Source organism: Erythrolamprus reginae, chromosome 1 (assembly GCF_031021105.1).
Source record: "Erythrolamprus reginae isolate rEryReg1 chromosome 1, rEryReg1.hap1, whole genome shotgun sequence".
NCBI classification, from domain to species: Eukaryota; Metazoa; Chordata; class Lepidosauria; order Squamata; family Dipsadidae; genus Erythrolamprus; species Erythrolamprus reginae.
In genome coordinates this window covers 136007786-136029217 of record NC_091950.1, presented here as the reverse complement: position 1 = coordinate 136029217, position 21432 = coordinate 136007786, and the positions used below count along the sequence as shown (strand labels likewise).

At 42.9% G+C, this 21432-nt stretch overlaps 1 protein-coding gene across 3 annotated transcripts in view; it reads left to right on the top strand.

Annotated features, from left to right (window-relative positions):
• Positions 1 to 21432, top strand: part of CPT1A (carnitine palmitoyltransferase 1A) — a 57145-nt gene that overhangs the window by 21781 nt on the left and 13932 nt on the right. For 2 of the 3 annotated variants that reach the window (XM_070766046.1, XM_070766053.1), the window contains exons 9-12: positions 677 to 784; positions 5182 to 5269; positions 10387 to 10582; positions 12489 to 12677. In XM_070766046.1, the coding sequence (XP_070622147.1) occupies positions 677 to 784; positions 5182 to 5269; positions 10387 to 10582; positions 12489 to 12677 (581 nt within the window). Of the gene's footprint in view, positions 1 to 676; positions 785 to 5181; positions 5270 to 6297; positions 6383 to 10386; positions 10583 to 12488; positions 12678 to 21432 lie in introns of all 3 variants that reach the window. The other variant, XM_070766061.1, reaches the window with a different exon arrangement.

The window sequence follows — 21432 nt, the reverse complement described above, 5'->3', positions numbered from 1 at the left end:
CTTATCTAAACAGAGAAACATAATGAGCAAAAGTGGGCTCATTCCTGAAGCAGGAACAATTTCCCCATTATTTTCCATTCCTTTCCTAGCTGGTAAATAAATGATGGCTGCAGAGTGGGGGAGGAAGTGGGGGATTGTGGCTGGGTAACTATCATGGAAAATTGAAAATGAAGATCACGTAACAGGGCAACAGCCAGTAGCACTGAATCAGTCATAACTTTCAATCCCTCATGAGTCATGTGGCCTGGATTTTGAACACATTCTATAAGTTCTATAAGTTATCCTATTTGAGTATCTTGAGTATCAATTTTGGTTCAAAAATGTTGCCCTGTGATGTACCATTTCCCCCAATTAAAGGTCATGACAACAAGTTTTAATAGTATATAGATTTCACAGTATGCTTTTGCTTCAAACACTTTCAGGATTATCTTGGCCTTTGAAGTATAATCTCTACTTTTTAGATTATGATGATAAGAAAAGTTCCAAATTGCTTGGCTTCCCATGTTTGGTATATTAGGGGTGTGACATTTAGATTCATGTATGCTATTACAGGGATTTATAAGGAAAAAAAACTTACTGTATTTTGTGTGTACTTTTGTTTCCTTATCACTGCAACAATATTATTCCTTCTGGGTATTTAAAAGAAGGTAATATACTACCTCTTGTCATCTTTCAGGATTTTCTGTATTTTACTCCAACTGCTGTGCAGGCAGCTCGAGCTGGCAACGCCATCCATGCTATCTTGCTGTATAGAAGAAAACTGGATAGACAACAAATCCAGCCAGTATGTAATTTTTTTCCATTTTTTTAATCTCATAAATAAGAAGTATTATTTCTATTGACAGATTGCTGAGAGGAAAAATAAGACACCTGAAATGTAAATATACCTGATAAGATAAATGGGGGGGAAAGCAGGATGGTGGAATAACAGCAAGTTAAGGACCAAATTAAAATTAACTATATGAACAAGCCAGGAAGGGTATTTTTCCCAGGCCCATGTAACTAGGCTAATTTTTTAACTTCAGACTCACTCAGTGTTTAATCCTATTCACATAATAGCAGTAAAGTTCCAATCTTACAACTTAGGATAAAGAATTTTGGAGAGACTTTTGTGTATCCCACCAAAAAGACTTGTATCTTTGTGTACCTGTATTGAATGAATGATACCCATTGATTCAGTTTTATTTGTTTATACCTCCATCGTGCGCACACGCATACACACACCAAAATTGTGCCAGGCCATGTATTCTCACAAGACTTTGGAAGAATTGAGCCATTCAATATTTTTAACTTTCTTTTACATTAAAATGGTATTATTTAAAAATATATATTTGGAGGCCTTCAGTATTATACACACACACACACTATAATGCTCAGTTCCTAAAAATGTTGACTCTGCAATACTTGCAATATTAAAAATCCAGAGCTATGCATGGGAAATACCAAATAAAGTAGAGTGCTGGCCTTTGGATCCCATCTTTTCTATAAAAGGTAGCTTTCTGCTAGTTTGCATTGATTAAGAATTGATTACTGCTATAGAGATATAACTTTTTTTATTGAACTTTTCTATTTTACTATAGTTCCTCTTCATGTCTGAAATTTAGGTGTTTATTTCCAAAGTCACGATGTGACCGTTTCAAGTGTATTTCACTGTTTGTTGTCATGAGCAGGTTTTTCGGGCTCTCATAATCGTGGGGTAGATAGAAACGTGGGTTTACCAATATATTTATAGGTATGGAATGAATACAACACATATATATTAACATGGACTATTATATAGAAATAAGTCTACAATTTAACTTCCATTTTAGCTATTCCTGTCCTAAGTGTAATCATTATGAAGTAGTAGTAGTAGTAGTAATAATAATAATAATAATAATAATAATAATAATAATAATTTATTAGATTTGTATGCTGCCCCTCTCCGAGGACTCGGAGCGGCTCACAACATAAACAGTGTACAAATCCAATATTAAAATGCAATTTAAAACCCTTATAATAAAATAAAATAATCACACAACCAATCAAACCATACACCAGCCTTGACAATTGGGGTGTGTGTTAGTTTCCCCATGCCTGGTGACAAAGATGAGTTTTTAATAACTTACGAAAGGCGAGGAGGGTGGAGGCAGTCCTAATCTCTGAGGGGAGTTGGTTCCAGAGGGCCAAGGCCGCCACAGAGAAGGCTCTCCCCCAGGGTCCCGCCAGACGACATTGTTTAGTTGACGGGACCCGGAGAAGGCCAACTCTGGGACCTAATCAGCCGCTGGGATTCGTCTGGCAGAAGGCGGTCTCAGAGGTATTCTGGTCCGATGCCATGTAGGGCTTTGTAAGTCATAACTAACACTTTGAATTGTGACTAGAAATTGATCAGCAGCCAACACAGGCCACAGAGTGTTGGAGAAACGTGGGCGAATCTAGCAACCCCACAATAGCTCTCGCGGCTGCATTCTGCACAATCTGAAGTTTCCGAACACTTTTCAAAGGTAGCCCTATGTAGAGAGCGTTGCAGTAGTAGAACCTCGAGGTGATGAGGGCATGAGCGACTGTGAGCAATGACTACCTGTCCAAATAGATCTGCACCAGGCGAACGTCCCCCTCGCCAGAGCCGAAGGATGATGGTCCAATGTCAGCTGTGGATTGAGGAGCACGCCAAAGTTGCGGACCCTTTCTGAGGGGGTCAACAGTTCCCCCCCAGGATAATGGATGGACCGATGGAGGTTTTCCTTGGGAGGCAGAACCCACAGCCCCTCCGTCTTGTTTGGATTGAGTTTGAGCCTGATCAGCAGCCAGTGCAGGCCGCGGAGTGTTGTTGAGACATGGGCATATCTGGGTAGTTTTAAATCCAGGCTAGTTTCTTTTATATACAGTGGTCCCCCGATTATCGCGAGGGTTCCGTTCCAGGACCCCTCGCGATGATCGGTTTTTCGCGAAGTAGCGGTGCGGAAGTAAAAACACCATCTGCGCATGCGCAGATGGTGTTTTTACTTCCGCCGCAGCAGCGAGGAGCCGAAGATTGGGGTTTCCCCGCCGCCCACGCAAACTCCTCGCTGCTACCGCGCCCGCCGCTTGTCCACCCGCCGCTTGTCCGCCGCCTGCCTGCCCGCCCACGCCGTTCGCTCGCGCCGCTTCCCAGCTGAGTCCTGAAGCAAACTTCCGCGTTTGGCTTCAGGACTCAGCTGGGAAGCGGCGCTGGGGTTTCCCCGCCGCCCACGCAAACTCCTCGCTGCCGCCGCGCCCGCCGCTTCTCCGCCCGCCGCTTGTCCGCCGCCTGCCTGCCCGCGCGCCCGCCCTTCGCCCGCCCACGTCGTTCGTTCGCGCCGCTTCCCAGCTGAGTCCTGAAGCGAACTTCCGCGTTTGGCTTCAGGACTCAGCTGGGAAGCGGCGCTGGGGTTTCCACGCCGCCCAAGCAAACTCCTCGCTGCTGCCGCGCCCACCGCTTGTCCGCCCGCCGCTTGTCCGCCGCCTGCCTGCCCGCGCGCCCGCCATTCGCCCGCCCACGCCATTCGCTCGCGCCGCTTCCCAGCTGAGTCCTGAAGCGAACTTCCGCGTTTGGCTTCAGGACTCAGCTGGGAAGCGGCGCTGGGGTTTCCCCGCCGCCCACGCAAACTCCTCGCTGATGCCCGCCGCTCGCCCTCCCGCCAGCAAGAGGGGGAAGACCCAGGGAAGCCGCCCAGCAGCTGATCTGCCCGGCGCCATCTACGCATGCGTGGCCATAGAAAAAAGGGGTGCGCATGCGCAGATGGTGTTTTTACTTCCGGGTTGAAAAATCACGATATAGCGTTTCGCAATGATCGAGATCGCGAAACTCGGTGGACCACTGTGTAACATAACAACTTCTTCCAAATACAAGGTATCTTTAACACTGTAGGACAGTGATATCGAATCTTCTTTTGCTGGGGTGCCAGTGATGGCGAACCTTTTTTGGCTTCGGTGTGTGTGTGTGTGCCCACACCCATAATGCAGTGCCCTCCCCCAGCGCATGCTCAGATACACACACACTCACATATGCATGCAGGCCTTAATGAAGCATACGAACTTCTGGTAGGCCTGGTGGACCATTTTTTGCCATCCACAGACTCTGGAGGTTTTCCTGAAGCCTAAGGGAGGGCATATATGGCCTCCCGGCCAGCCTCCAGAAGGCCAAAAATCAGCTGGCCTGTGCCCATATGCGAGCTGGAACTGACATAGGACAGTGCCTTGCCTGCCCTCAGATATGGCCCCTTGTGCCACCTGTAACACACATGCCATAGGTTTGCCATCACGGCCGTAAGAAAAAGAACTCGAGTTTCATTTGGTTATAAGGCTGTAGTTGTGCTAATGCTGACATATAGGCCATATTCTGTGGCCAAGGCTCGGAAATATTTGGGAACTTGCAGTGATCAGGTTGGCAGAAAGAAGACATAGATGAGGGCAATGATACACACTGTGCTGTGTTCTGTTTTACATAATTACATAAATATCTGAAAGAAAGCAAATATTTCAATACTACCTAAAAACTATAGGAAGAAAAGATACATTTTGAAAATTTGAAAGGTACTTCATTAACAGAAGGCATCTCTGGTGAAAAGGTCACTTGGCAAACACCCTCAGTTACCAATCTCAAGTTATACAGTGTTCCCTCGATTTTCACGGGTTCGAACATCGCAAAAAGTCTATATCACGGTTTAAAAAAAATATTAATTAAAAAATACTTTGCGGTTTTTTCCCCTATACCACGGTTTTTCCCACCCAATGATGTCATATGTCATTGCCAAACGTTCATCTGCCTTTAATAAATATTTTTAAAATAAATTTTAATACGTAAACATGGTGAGTAATAATCTAAATGGTTGCTAAGGGAATGGGAAATTGTAATTTAGGGGTTTAAAGTGTTAACGGAAGGCTTGTGATATTGTTCATAGCCAAAAATAGTGTACTTACTTCCGCATCTCTACTTGGGGGAAATTCGACTTTCGCGGACGGTCTCGGAACGCATCCCCCGTGAAAATCGAGGGAACACTGTATACCATCTAAAAGTTGTTTTTTTCAAATAGGAATGACTTCTTTTTCGGTTATTGCTCCAGGCCTCTGGGGATTCTCAGATCTTCTGGGTGATCTCTGTAACCTTCGTGTATGTTTTTTTCTTCGCAACCTAATTATTTCTGTAAAACGCAATTGTAATGCTCATTTGCTGCATAGATTCTTCTGATGGGATCCACTGTTCCACTCTGCTCTGCTCAATGGGAGAGGATGTTTAACACCTCCCGTATTCCAGGAAATGAAACAGGTAAGAAGAAATAGCTGACAACATGGAGCCTCAGAGAATTCCATGCCAGAATTATCTTTTAGCTCTATTCTACTAATTACAAATCTTTACATTTACACTACACAGAGTCTGGACATTTCCATTATTCTGATTCAAAGAGGGCAAGGGACCTTTGGGTCTAGCATGGTCAAACTTAACTATATCTGCCTTCTGCTTTTCGAAGAAGTTGTGCCTTTTCTACGGTTTACAGAACAGCCATGTGCCTCAGGATTTTTTGGCAGTAAGATGGTAACATGTAGTTACATCTTAACATCTCTTTCACTCAAATACAGTAGTACCTCTAGATACGAGTTTAATTCGTTACAGAACCGAGCTCGTATGTCGATCAACTCGCATCTCGAACGAATGCCTTTAGACTTTGTTTTTCCACGCCGAGATAACCAGAAGCAAGGATTCTTGCGCCACCTAGTGGAAGCTCGGCTCGTATCCCAAATTTGAGCTCGGGTGTCGAACAGAAATTTCGCTTGCGTTGTGGCTCGTAACTTGGAATACTCGCATGTGGAGCAGTTCGTATCTAGAGGTACTGCTGTAGTGGTTTTCCTGAGCCCACGTAGCTTCAGCATAAGCCTGGAAAAAGTGTCATTTCATTCATCAGCAGTCAGCAAGTACTGTAAAGAGTCCAATGCTAGGCGTGAATCTCCCTTGCCCGTTTTATAGTCTGATGTTACATCCCTAACCTAAGGAAATGGAGTGAATTGTACACGTCAAACAATGTGGTAGCTTGCAAGTAAATCTTCAGCCAATTTAAAATACTTCAAGATTTTAGCTTGTATTTCTACAAGTTTTGCTTGTAGAAAGAATTGCTGTTGGGAAATGGCTTGCTACCTACTATGGAGATTTCTTTTTGTGTGATTATTAATACTTTTGTTTCCATTTCTTTAGGTCCTCTTATTTTCCACCACTTCTTTATTCTTCGTGACAACTACACTTTCTCCTTAATTTGAAACCTTTGTTTGAGGGATATTTTGATTTTCCTTTTTTCTTTTCAGCTAATGATTTACAATACGGTCCCATTGTGCTCCTATCAGTATGAACGTTTGTTCAACACTAGCCGTATACCAGGCATAGAGACAGGTACAGTGTTAGTCCTGTCAATGTATTTGGCCCCTCCTTTACATTCTGTATATAGCAAATTACTGCAACGTATAATTGCCACATTTGCTAAAGCTGTGTACTTTTTCTTGCAGAAGTTACTATGCTTTTAATATAGTATGAAAAGAGATACAGTTATTAAAGCTGTATGGGCCATTTCAGTTTGGGGCATCTCAGTAAAAAGTGGGTAGAATGAATTAGGATGAGATACCTCAGAAATTACAATGTGCATTCCTATACAGATATTGAATCATTTTTTAAAAATAGCAATAGCACTTAGTCTTCTATACCGCTTCACAGTACTTTTACAGCCCTCTCTAAGCTGTTTACAGAGTCAGCATATTGCCCCTAACAATCTGGGTCTTCATTTTACCGTCCTCAGAAGGATGGAAGACTGAGTCAACCTTGAGCCTGCTGAGAATTGATTTGCCAAATTGCAGGCAACTATAACTATACAATAAAATTGAGTACTTTTTAAAAAGTAAAGCTAACAAAGTACTATTATTTGGCTACACAAACCAACTAAAGCCTTCCAAACCAACTTAGTTATCCAAAAGACCTAGAAGCCCAATAAAAATCAACAGGAGTCATCTACAAATGCAGCTTAAAGACTGGAAGAGCAGGACCGATCCATGAACACCAAGTAAAATCAGGAGACGCAATGGAAACTTTTGATCTCACAACATAGGAACAGGTTTAATTATAGTTTTAATTGGGAAACTGAGCATCCTAGACCAAAATTCAAAAATGCTAGGAAATTCCTGGAAGCTTTGCACTCAAAAAAACTCAACCATCAATAATACATAAATAATCCATATTTACACACCATTCAAAAGAGAATAAAAAAACTAAGAAGGAAACAAAAAGACCCCAGAACACAACCTCTCAGAAGCCAACATCTAGTTAATCAAGGATTAACATCAGGCAAGCCATCAGAAAACAATACAGTACCCAAATTAAGAAACTACCAAAGAGAAAACCACGCACCCAACATATCTGATAGAGCAAGTTGCTACATGTAAATAGGGAGAAAATCCCACACTGATGCTACTGTAGTTGGGTAATGAAACATCTTCAAGCCCAGTAAGCACCAAGGATTCCACAAAAAATAATTAGGAATGAAAACGCATTGTCCAAAATATTTTAAAATCATGGAAATGTTAGGATGACAATAATTGCCGTATTCTTCAAGCTAGAAGACGCAGTGGAGTCTCAGACGCACCTAGATTTCGAAGAGAAAACAAGAAAAAAAATAGTTTTTGGCCTCCACACATCCAGTTTTTGCTCTCCCCAGCCTCCAGGAGCACTCTGCAGGCCTCCCAAACCTTCTGTATGTCCCGTTTTCAGCAAAAACTGGCCCGTTTTTAGCCTCCAAAAGCCCCCTCTATGCATTCTGTTTTTACAAAAAATGGGACTGTATTTGGCCTTCCAAATCCCCCATGCACCCCATTTTTGCTTTCCCTAGCCTGCAGGAGCATTCTGCAGGCCTCCCAAATCCTTCACATGTCCCATTTTTGCCAAAACAGGCCTATTTTTGGCAAGAATGTGATGTGTGTGTTGGCTTTTGGAGGCCAAAACAGGGCCATATTCAGTCTATAAGATGCACAGACATTTTCACCCAATTTTTGGGGTGGGGGTGGGGTAGTGCGTCTTATAGTCTGAAAAATGTGGTAATTAAATTCAACATTTCTGGAATTAAATGTATTTCAATTGCATAGCATTAATAATTTGAGAATACTATTTAATGGAAAGGAGCTGGTTTTGATTCCCAGTATTGTGCATTTACTATTAACAGTCCCTGCTGAAAAAGCACAATGGTACTAGAGTCTTCCCACAAATGGAAGAGCTTTTTAAATCCTTTGATCCCCATTTCCCCTATTTTGCCTTAGATATAACCAAAAAAGAGAATAAATTCCCTTAGAGCTTATGTAGAATCTGTTTAATACACATCATCTCAAACTGGGCTTAGGGGGAAGAAAACAAACATGAAACTACCTTTAAACAACTGGAATAAGTAAAAATGTATTTTTCTGTAGTTACTTGATTTAACAAAAAATTATTTTTAAAAAATTATCTTCCAGAAGAGATATAAGTAAAGACATGCATAATAACAGGTCAAATAGTTCATGAAAGTTTGAACTGTCCTCTAGTAAAAAAATCCTGTATAATGTGACTATTAATTTAACTGGAGTAAGTAATGAACCTTGGGCCCAGTCTTCTGATTTTTCAAGCCACTTTTAAAATATTCTCTCAATCAATTCTAATGTCTTCACTAACCTTTTCTCTTTAAAGCTTATTTTTCCTAAGCTTTTATTGGCATATAACTCTTGATAATGAAAAAGAATATAATATTTGCATGGAAATTATATAAAAGCAATGTTATGGCATATATGTCTCTTGACTTGTCTATAAAATATCAGTTTGGTAAGATGCAAACATTTTTATTTTTTGTGATATTGAGCATATTTAAATCTTAAATGACAAAAACTAGGTTTTACTTTGAAATCATCTAGGTAGAATAGTGAATGTTTGAATATTTTTCATGGGATTTAGAAAAACATATCAAGAAGACTTATTTTGCTAGGTTTAAAGATAGTCCTTGAGTTATAACCTTAATTGAGACTGTAATTGCGGTCATATGTTACGAGAGTCTTTAAAAAGTATGGTCACCATATCTGGTCACTGTATGACCAGATCCGATTTTACAATCTATTTTGCAGCAGTCATTAAGGAAATTCTATTGCTATTAACCAAACTCATTGTTTGCTTTGTGGCATTTTTTTTTTACTGGAAATGAATTTTAACACCTGTTTCTGATAAAAACGTCATAAGTCATCGTCATATGACTGCAGGGCACTGCAAATGGCCATAATGCAGGGCAGTTGCCAAGCATGAGGTGGGGGTGACAGAAACAAGATCATAAATCCCATTTTGGAGTCCATTGTAACTTCAAACGATCACCAAGCAATTGATTGTACGTTGAGGACTTCCTGTATATGTGTATATTTCCAAATATATTGCTTGTGCATATGGCAACTTCAGTGGTTCAACCGCATATCTCAACTTGAATATAAAATTGCCTCACTAGTTAGGACAATCAAGATATCTTGCATTAACATGTTGCAGGCTGGAAATTCTGCAGATTATTGTACAATCCCAGAACTTTCCCAGGATCCAACTTCAGGAAAAATAGCACATATAGAAGCCATTAAACCACATAATTGGGTGCATAGATCATCTTGACTATTTAAAAAGAAACTGATTTTTGTCTACTAAACTTTTTTTTTTAAAAACAAATTAAGCTGCTTTTTCATGAAATTTATGGTAAAGGGCAAACAATTCTTATGCAATTGAATGGAATAATTTCATGAATACTGGTAGTTGAAATACCAGAGTCACCTTATCAACGAGATGGACAGTGCATGAATTTAATGAAAAAATAAAATAAATGAAAATAGATGTACAGTGTTCCCTCGATTTTCGCGGGTTCGAACTTCGTGAATAGCCTATACCACGGTTTTTCAAAAAATATTAATTAAAAAAATACTTCGCGGGTTTTTTCTATACCACGTTTTTTCCTGCCCAGTGACATCATACGTCATCACCAAACTAATATTTTTTGCAAATAAATAACAAAAAAAATAATTATTGTTAATAAATAATTATGTTTATAAATATCAGGATCACTAAGTGTCTTATTCAATGGCGAGTACCAGTAATAATGATGAGTAAATGGTTGTTAAGGGAATGGAAAATGGTAATTTAGAGGTTTAAAGTGTTAAGGGATGGCTTGTGATACTGTCCATAGCCAAAAATGGTGTATTTACTTCCGCATCTCTACTTCGCGGAAATTCAACTTTTGCGGGTGGTCTCAGAACACATCCCCCACGAAAATTGAGGGAACACTGTACTTTGTAGCTGCAATATGTAATTGTTTTTATTATTAAATCCTACAATTATTTTAAATTTCTGGTTTTCAATTCTAGACACTATTCAACATTTGAAGGACAGCAAACATATTGCTGTATATCATAAAGGACGCTATTACAAAGTATGGTTGTACTATGATGGCAGACTCCTGAAACCCAGGGAGATTGAGCAGCAGATGCAGTGGATCCTAAATGACAAATCTGAGCCTCAGCCAGGTGAAGAGAAGTTAGCAGCTCTTACTGCTGGAGACAGGTATGAAACTTGGTATTGGTAGGTTTCTTAATTTTTTTTAAAAAAAAATTACCTGATCTCTTCTTTACGTTTAAATGTAGCTTGTTCATTCTTATTGCGATGGATTAATTGTAAAGTGAACATCTTTGGGATTTGGACCTGTGCTAGCAACACACAGTATTGCTTTTTTTAAACTGAAAATTTGAATATCAGCTTTCAAGTGGTTAGAACTTATTTTGTATCTCTTACTTGTAAAGATAAAAAATGGCTGAGTATAGGCTTCGATAGGTTACATTAATTCATTTCAATTATTAGGTGAGGAGGATAGCAGGAAGGCAGCATACTTTATACACAGTGAATTGGAGCCAGACATAGTAAACACAGTACACACAAAGTGTAAGATCACACCATCTACTGAATGTTAGTAGTATTTCAGAACGAAAGACCATGATAAATGGGTTTGATGCCAAGAGAAAGGGGATGCCAGGGAATTGGGGATGGTGAGACTTTGTTCGCCATGGCCCAGTTAACAAAATGGCCTGCAGAGATTGTTTGGTGCAGCTTGATGTTCAAGACATGCTATGGCCATGCTGTTGGAGTTGATTTAAAGATGTTTACTATTGTTAGATCACGTAGGTTCATCTATGTTGTTATTTGTAGAGGCTGAAAATAAGGAGGCATCTCTATAGACCTTCTAATATATGTAGCCACACCACAACAGTAGTGGTAAGTGGGTCGACAATAGGTCGTAGCCATATAAGAGCCGGGGTGGCGCAGTGGGTAGAGTGCGGTACTGCAGGCCACTAAGCTGACTGCTAGATCTGCAGGTCAGCGGTTCAAATCTCATCATCGGCTCAAGGTTGACTTAGCCTCCCATTCTTCTGAGGTGGGTAAAATGACCCGGATTGTGGGGGCAATATTAAAAAGTGCTATTGCTAACATGCTGTTATGCCCTTTGTTAAAAGGACACTATAAATACATGTTTATTATAATTCTAGCCTCTTCTGAGTTGCTGTGGTTTGTTTTTTATGTGCAGTTTTTGGAGGATGGCCACGTCCTCCAAGTTAGGAAACTTATTGGTTCTTGGATCTGCTAAGTGCCTCAACATTGATTTGGCAGATTCTAATAATATTGCCGACCTCTCTTGTCATTTGAGCCTGAAATAGTCAGGGTTTGGTGTCTAGGAGATTCAAGACGCCCCATGGAGGCTTCTCCCCACCTTTTCCAGCCCTGTTTCTTTCCAGGAGATTCCTAGAGAGGCCCCACGGAGGCTTCTCCCTGCCTTTTCCAGTTACAGTTTCAGAGGATCTTTTTAACATATTTTGGGTTTTTTTACTAATCTGAGTGAAATGTTAATATATATTGCTAATCCATGTATGATGTGCCATATGCTAAATAAATAAATAGGGGATTGTGGAGAGAAGGTAGAGAAAGCCAGAGGATTATATGCAGCAGACATTTAATTTGTAAAGATGCATTTAAACATTATGGTTAAATGCATGGTTAAAATTTGAAACTTTATATAAATGTTTTGTTTGATAATTCCATTTCTCTGCAACTTATTTTTCCCCCCCATACATAGCATGGTGAAATTTGCAGTGGTTTTTGTTGTTTCTTCATTAGAGAGAGTCACCTTGGTTAGGAGACTGTGAATTCTAGTCCTGCCTTTAGGCACAAAACTATCTGGGTGACTGGGTGACCAGTCATTGGCTCTCAGCCCTGGGGGAAATGCAATAGTAAACCCTTTCCCTGAAAAACATTGCCAATAAAACTGCAATCCAGGAATTGATACTGACTTGAAGGTGTGCACCCACACAGACTCAGAGTTCATTAGACATCACTTTAAATTTGAATATAAAATTACACCCTTTTTATAAAGATGATTCTTCAAGTGATTTGACACAATGCTTTTATATTCATCTGACAGAGTTCCTTGGGCTAAAGCTCGCCAAACGTATTTTACAAAAGGAAAAAACAAGCAGTCATTGGATGCAATTGAAAAGGCTGCTTTCTTTGTTACTTTGGACGATACTGTACAAGGTTACAGAGAAGAGGAACCAGTTAAATCAATGGATACATATGCAAAGGCACTTCTACACGGCAAATGCTATGACAGGTATACTATGCTTGAGAAGGAGGTATTCTTTCATCTTATTCGTATATATATATATACTGCTCAAAAAAATAAAGGGAACACTCAAATAACACATCCTAGATCTGAATGAACAAAATATTCTCGTTGAATACTTTGTTCTGTACAAAGTTGAATGTGCACAACAGCATGTGAAATTGATTGTCAATCAGTGTTGCTTTCTAAGTGGACAGTTTGATTTCACAGAAGTTTGATTTATTTGGAGTTATATTGTGTTATTTAAGTGTTCCCTTTATTTTTTTGAGCAGTGTATAAATATTGTATGTTTGGTTTTTAAATTAGGGTCTTTTAAATTATTTTAAATATTAGATTTGTTATATGTTGTTTCACTATTGTTGTTAGCCGCCACTATTGTTGTTAGTCTACGGAGAGGGGCGGCATACAAATCTAATAAGTAAATAAATAAAATTCCATTTTCAATAGGCAAAAATAAATGTTCTGTCTGAAATCATGGGTTTAACTACCATTGAAAATCAAACAAATGGTATACTGTTCAATGAAATTGTTTAGTATCTTTTGGTTATAGTGTTTCTCCGAATAATTAAACAATGACACCTTTTAGAAGTCAAGATTAGTTCTGAATTCTGTTTCCTCATTTAAGGTAATGTTGTATTTGTATATCTTTCATTGAAGAGTTTCTGGCTTTGCCAACAAAATGCCTATCTCATACCTCTCAGAGATTACTAAGAATTGTAGGTTTTGGTGATAATTGTATAGATTTTGGGGCCTACTTTCATCTCCATATATAATTTCTGGACAAAGAAATGACTGTGCTGCAGTATAGTTATAGATGATAATACAGTATACAGATACCTATTGCAACAACCACGTTATGCAATGCACAGAAAAGAATTAAGAAATTTATTTATTTATTTATTTATTTTCATAAGTCATGTATTAGATAACAGATATAAGTATAAATATGGTTCTGAATGCATGAAATGGATATGAATAAAAGGGAATACTAGGACAGGGATAATAGGCACACTGGTGCACTTATGCACGCTCCTTAAAGACCTCTTAGGAATGTGGTAAGGTCGACAGTAGTAAGCAAAAGAAATACAACAGGAGTGGAGAGATAAAAGGAAAAGAAAATATAGCTCCATTAAATTTTCTGTACATCAACACCATTAACTGTATTTCTATAAACTTTATCACTGGAAACATGAAAAAATAGCTTTGAAACTGCAACAACCCATTGTATTCTGAACATTTTTTCCACATCAATTTGGGTGAGCCATGGTTTGGTAGAAATTCAGTTCAGAATAGCAATGGCAATAGCTCTTAGACTTATATATTGTCCCCTAGTGCTTCACCCCCCTCTCTAAGCAGTTTACAGATTCAGCATATTGCCCCCAATAATCTGGCTCCCCATTTTACCAACCACGGAAGAATGGAAGGCTGAGTCGACCTTGAGCCAGTCAGTATCAAACTGCTGTCTGTTGACAGAGTTAGCCTGAAATATTTCATTCTTCATTCTAGCCACGGCTGAATGTTTTGGGGGTTCCATGTTTTGGGGAAAACAGAATTCAGCAGGACAAATAAAGCAAGGCTGGTACATATTGTCTATTTCTTCTCCCAACATAGCATCTCTCTCTAGCCCTCATCTCCTAATCCCCAGATTTAGCAAAGCCTTCCATTCCTCTCCTTAGCTACTAGCGATGTCCCAACATGGCAGATTCTGTTGCCTCTTGTCTACAAAAGTAAACATGTACAGTATACACATTCCCAACAAATGTATCTCTAGCTTCAGCACAAGCATTCCTTTATCTTAATTGTAAATACAGTAGTCCCTCGCTCTATCGCGCTTCACCTGCCGCGGCTTCACTTCATCGCGGGTTTTGAAGTCAGCTTCATTTGAATGATTTTACCACACAAACAAGCGCTAGAATCCCCCAGCGGGACTCCCAAATGATAAGCGGGGCGGGGACTGAGCTCCGGCGGAGGCCCGTCCCCTCGTTCAATCCCCCTCGCCAGTGCCGAAAGGAAAAAAAAGAAAGGAACGCGACGCGGCGGGGATTTCCAGACTGGGCTCGAGGGCGGAAGAGGAAGTGCTCGAGGGCGGAAGAGAGAGAGAGAGAAAAAAAGAAACAGCCGGGGCAGCTCACCAGGGACTTTACAGCCGGGGCAAGGCAAAAAACACAACATTTGGCCGAACTTCTGCAAAGAACAGAGTAAGTAGTAGTGGGGGGGGGAAGGTTAGCCGGCCGTTGCTCGCCTCCAGGCATCCGGAGCTGGTGGGAAGGAGGATAAATTCCCCATCGCGGATTTCACCTGTCGCGGCAAGGTCTGGAACGTAACTCCCGCGATAGGTGAGGGACTACTGTATTAAACAAAACAATACGGCACATGTTTCTTTCATTCCCTGCTCAATACTGAATGCTTCACTAAGCTTTGGGTCTTTGGTATATCCAAAGTGCAGTCGCAAATATGTCTCTTGCAAGTTAACATATAAAGTCCATACAAATTGGATAAAGTTGTGATTCCTACATCTGGTATTTTATTATCTTAAGTGTTATCTGTGATATTTTCTAACATGGTGTTTGAAGTGGGCTTGTTAATTTATCTCTCAATTGTTCAATTATCTATAGTTTTCTACCATTGGGCAATTACTTTTTCTAGCTGCTAAAGTTAAGTAAATGATAGATTCATTTGTTTTCAAGGTTGATATCCAATCCAGGGAATAAGTGGAATAATTCTACCTCTGGGTAGTTTTGATTTCTTTTCCCCCCCCAGTAATAATGCTAATCTCATCAGCATTATTAGAATCAAGAGGAAGGTCACATGGCCATCACAAAAGAAAGTCCCTCCAACTTTCATAAGAATAATTAAGATAAATACAGCAGGTGCCAATTTGACTAGAGTCAAGTATGAGTCTTGTGCAATCTTCTACTGAAGATTGAATCAAGAGGTGGATCTCTCATTTTGTAATAGTAACTGCTAATTTTTTGAAACAGTTTTTGCTGGTTGTTTGAGATGGTTAAATATTGACTTCTCCAAACTGGTATAAAGTCAAATTGCTGTAACTTTAATATCCTTACTACCAATAAAATTGGTTTCTGAAAAATACATGATCACTTATTTATTTTTTAAAACTGTCCTTTATAATTCAATTCAATTCAATTTATTAGATTTCTATGCCGCCCCTCTCCGAAGACTCTTGTTGTGGAAATTTTTTATTCTAAATATTATATCTTCAGGGACATCTCATTTAAGTCAAAATATAGTAGTGGTCCTGTTCTCTATATATGATATCAAGGTTACATATTTATTCTTCCAAAATTGGAACATTCTTTTGGCAAACACATTGATTGATCTTGTTTATTTAAAAAAATGTTTTGGCTGAAAGAATTATTGATTTATAAAATTATTTTTAATAACTGAAATAGAGTTTCAATTTGAAACTGTTCTTTCAGTGTGTCACTCCATTCTCCAATGCACTTGCAAGGAGAGTCCAACGTGGGTAATTCTCCAGTCTCATTGGAGGGACTGAGTTTTAATTTAAATATTATGCAGGCACCGCCCCCTAGCCCACCAGTCATGAAAACTCAGTCGCAGTAAAGGGACCTTTTTGAGTTTCTCTGTACTGAAGTATTAGTAATTTTTATATGATTAAATATCTTTGTAGTTTTCTTGTTACTAATGCTTCTTAATCTATCTTTTCTTTATGTTTTGCAGGGGTTTTTTTGGAAGACTGGCTCCCTCCTTTACGGCAGTGGACCAGGCCCTCCGTGGGTGCTGTCCACTGGACTGTCACGCTCTGCCCCCCCCCTCCTACCTTTTTCACATCGGCCCTTGGAAACGGCCGTGGGGGGGTGAAAAAGTGATTTCTCAGCAGAGCCGCTGGGTTCCCGACCCCCGAGGTCGCTCCCGGTGTCGGAGGCGGTTGATGTCGGGAGGGGCCTGCCCCGCCCGACGGAGAATACCAGAGCCAAAAACGGGACTCTCCCAGAGATCAGGCGACCGTAACGAGTCTCCAGCCGAGCAGGGGCTATAACAGGAGGAGAAAGGCCGCCAGAGCTATAAAACGCCAGGAACGGCGTTACCCGCTAATCCTCACAAAGTCTCGGCGGGAGCGGCTGTTTGGTTGCCCGACGGTTGTCATGACGACGGCGCGGTGGCCATTTTTGTTAAATCGGCCGAGTGCGACGTAATTGCCAAGGGGGTGAGAGGAGCGGGAAGGCTCCCAGGCCACACCCCTAGTCTGCCTGGTAACGCGCAGTCGCGCTCGGCAAGCAGATAGAGACAGTTGTACACAGCTCTTCTTCTTCTCTGCTGCGACATAGCTGGGCCTTTGGTTTTACCGGACAACCCGTGCGTGAGTGTAACATTATGGCAGACAATTCAGTCCACTCAGGGGAGGAGGTGGCCAGTTCAATCAGGCCCGGTACCCCTAAGGACAAGCCTCATTCAGAAAAACCCAAGGCAAAATCCTCTCAGAGTGCCTCCCTTAAAGAGGCTGAAAAGCGGATTCGAGCACTCGAGAGGCAATTAGAACTGTCCCAGAGACAGCAGCCAGCGCAGCTGCCTCAGCCTACTCTCATTATGGGACCCACTCCTCCTCCGGCCTCCCCCCTAACCGGCATAGCGGGGTTAGCAGGCTCGGCAACAGAGCATGATTGGTCGCCAGAACGCCCCCTATTAACAACAGGACCACAATATAGCCAGGGAGCGCAGTTTAACCAGCCCATTGCCACCTTTACTCCTTCTGCCGTGGGTCTGAGGAGCTCTTTTGACACCTGGCAAAGTATGCCTCAGAACCTCCAGGACTTAATCAGCAACGTTTATGCTCAGAGCATCACTGTAGGGGCACATCAACAGGCCCCAGTGACTCACATTCCACAAAGACAGAGGAATGTTTGGGCTCCTCCGGCCCCAGCTTCTTTCCAGGGTTCCATGGAAGAGGACCTGTACCTTAGAGAGGACGACAGTGAGGAGGGCGAGGGGTTGTCGGGGGATGAACAACCACCCGAACCACCAAGCCTTGTAGGCCTCTTCAAGCCCTCTCTTTTCCGAATCATGTTGAATAAGGCTAAGCTGGTTTTTGAAGGGGCAGGAGAGGGGAAGTTGCCTAAGGATGTCACCGCACAGGCCTCAACAGGGGTCTTGCTGTCAGTGCCAAAGAAGGAACCAGAAACCATCCCCTCATCTGACATTTTCCTAGACAATATTAAAAAACCTTGGGAAGCACCAGCAGCAGCACAGGGGCCCTCTATGATTGATCGGAAATACTACACTTTCGATCAGGAGATGGAATCCCTTTTGACACCTCCAACCATAGACACTCCTGTGGCAAGTTTGGTTTCTACCGCCTTGGTTCCATCTGAGGTTTCTGATGGCCTGAAGGCGGAAGACAAGAGAGCCGAGACTATAGTTATGAAGACCCATCAAATGGCAGCCTGGGCCTTACGAGCCGCTTCGGCTGCCTCATTTTTCAATAGGGCAACTATCCTGTGGATACAGGACATGCAATCACGAATGAGCCAGGAGGATGGCAAGCTCCGCCAAGATTTAAATAAACTGCTGGCGGCTACGGAGTTTTCCGCAGATGCAACAATGGATGCGGCCAAGTTTGCATCCCGCGCGTTAGCATCCTCATTGTCCTCCCGGAGATTAATCTGGCTACGAAGCTGGCAGGCGGACGTAAAATCAAAATGGCGCCTTGCCTCAGCCAGATTCCAAGGGGAAAAGTTGTTTGGTGATTCCCTTGAAAAAGTCCTTATCGAGGATAAGGACAAGAAGAAAGTTCTTCCCAGATCCAACAGGAGAGGAGAAAGGCGTTTCACACCGTTCTATAGAAGGCAGACCTTTCGTGCCGAGCCCTCCTCAACCGTCTCTCAGGGTTCGAGGACCTTTTCCCAGGGCTCTTTCAATCAGGGAGGCTTCCGTCAGGACAGACCGTACTTCGCGGACCGAGGCAGACCCTATCAGCAGGGACGCCGTCCATACAGAGGTTCAAACTTCAAGGGGTCCAAACGAGGAAAATGACTCTACAGAATCCTACCCTCTGGGGGGCAAGCTCCTCTACTTCGCCAACGCCTGGAGGGCTGCATCCCTCGACCCCTGGGCAGTTGCCACAGCAACACAGGGGTTGCGCATAAATTTTCTCCGTGTACCTCCAAACAGATTCCTTCCTTGTCCTCAGGTGATAGATCCTCAAAAGAGGGCACTGTTACACCGGGAAATAGAGCACCTCCTGGAGATAGAAGCGATAGAGGAGGTTCCCATCCACCTGAGGGGGACAGGTTTCTATTCAATCGTTTTCCTGGTCCCCAAGTCTTCGGGCGGGGTCCGTTTGATTTTAAATCTCAAACGGTTGAATCTGTATGTGCGTTATCAAAAATTCAAAATGCACTCCCTCGGGTCTATTCTGCAGTCCATACGACCAGGGGACCTCCTCACCTCTATCAATCTCAAGGAGGCCTACCTCCATGTACCGGTATTACCAGAGCACAGACAATTCCTCCGGTTTTTCGTGAACGGATCCCATTACCAATATCGAGCGATGCCATTTGGCCTGTCATCAGCGCCGAGGACGTTCACCAAACTTTTGGACGTCCTCACGGCCACCTTGAGACACCGGTCAGTGCGCCTCATGGCATATCTCGACGACATTGTAATTTTGTCAAAGTCTCGGGACCGGGCACAACGGGATCTCCAACTAACCTTGACTACCCTACGAACTTACGGGTTTACCATAAACCTGGAAAAGAGTCATTTAACACCAACAACCAGATTGGCTCACCTGGGCACCATCATAGACACGGACTTGTGCCAGGTATTCCTATCGGAGGACAGACAGGCCAATATCCGGACCCTACTCCAGACACTGTCAGCTCAACCAAGACCTTCCCTGGCCTTCCTATCCAAGATCTTGGGCACGCTGGTCTCTTGCATCGATGTGGTTCCCTGGGCCAGGTTACACATTCGTTCCCTCCAATGGTTCCTCCTACCCTATCAAAGGAGGAAGATCAGCCATACCAGGACACAGGTGATTCTCCCTGCCGGGGTCAGGACTTTATCACTCTCACAACGGACGCCAGCCTGTTCGGGTGGGGTGCTCACCTTTCATCCAGCGTGGCACAGGGTCTGTGGACTCCTCAGGAGTTAGAAAACATCAACATCAATTTTTTGGAATTGAGGGCAGTGTCCCACGCCCTGCTGAGCTTTTCTCACCTGGTGCAGGGCAGTCATGTCCTGGTCTTAACGGACAATGTATCCGCTCGCTCTTACATAAACCACCAGGGCGGGACAAGATCCAGACGCCTGATGCAGGAGGCCGATGCTCTGTTCAGATGGGCAGAGGTCCACTTGGCCTCTCTCTCAGCCGAGCACATCTCCGCCCAAGAGAATGTATGGGCGGACTGGCTGAGCCGCAAGACTCTGGACCCGGCAGAGTGGAAATTGGATCCAGCTGTATTCAGATCCCTGACAACTCGGTTCAACACACCGCTCCTGGACCTGTTCGCCACGTGCCACAACACGCAGCTGCCCCGCTTTTTTTCCCGGTTCCCATCTCCGGGTACGGAAGGGGTGGATGCGCTGCGCCTTCCCTGGCCGAAGGGACTCCTGTATGCGTTCCCACCTACTCGCATCCTTCAGAGGGTCCTACAGAAGATCATACTGGAACGAGCCGAGGTACTGCTAGTAGCTCCCTTCTGGCCTCGACGGGCTTGGTTCTCGGACTTGACGGAGCTGTCGATCTCTCCGCCTTGGAGAATCCCAGACCATCTGATAGCCCTCAGCCAGGGGTGCATTGCACACCCGGAGCCTCAGTGCTGGAGCCTGACCGTGTGGCACTTGAAAGGGACCGTCTGAGACGACTTCATCTCCCTGACACGGTCATAGCTACCATGCAGGCTGCCCGTAGACCAGCTACTAGACGGATTTATCAGTCCACCTGGTCGGCCTTCTGCACTTTCTGCGGAGTCCAGAAAATCGACCCTTTAGCGGCCTTACCTGGGACTGTCTTAACCTTCCTTCAGACAGGATTGGATAAAGGTTTGGCTCCTAACACTTTGCGCCGCCACGTGGCAGCTTTGTCGACGATTTTAAGTCCAGACTATTATCGACCTTTGTCACGTCACCCTTGGATTCGGGATTTCTTAAAAGGAGCGACAAATATTAGACCGGCTACGATCCATCGATTCCCTTCTAGGGACCTACCACTGGTACTTAAGGCCTTGACAGCTCCACCCTTCGAACCGTTGAGGACGGTATCAATATGTTTTTTATCCATAAAAACGGCATTTCTAGTTGCCATTACTTCGGCCAGAAGGGTGTCAGAGTTGTCAGCCCTATCAGTGAGACCTGACCTATGCCTGTTCCATCCGGATAGAGTAGTCCTTCGGTTGGACCCTTCATTCATCCCCAAGGTGAACTCTGGGTTCCATAGGGCTCAAGAAATAGTATTGCCTGATTTCTGTACACACGGCACACATCCATCTGAACTCAGATGGCACAAATTGGATGTGAGACGTGCGGTCAAAATTTATATCCGTAGAACACAGCATTCCCGCTCAACGGAAGCATTGTTTATTTCCTTTTCTTCACACGGTGCGGGCACTAGAGTGTCCTCACAAACTATTAGTCGTTGGATAAGAGCCTGCATCACTGAGGCCTATAAAGCATCAGGACAGGCGATTCCTCAAGGCATAACAGGACATTCGACTCGCAGTGCGGCAGTTTCGGCAGCCTGGTCAACACAAGCTTCGATCGA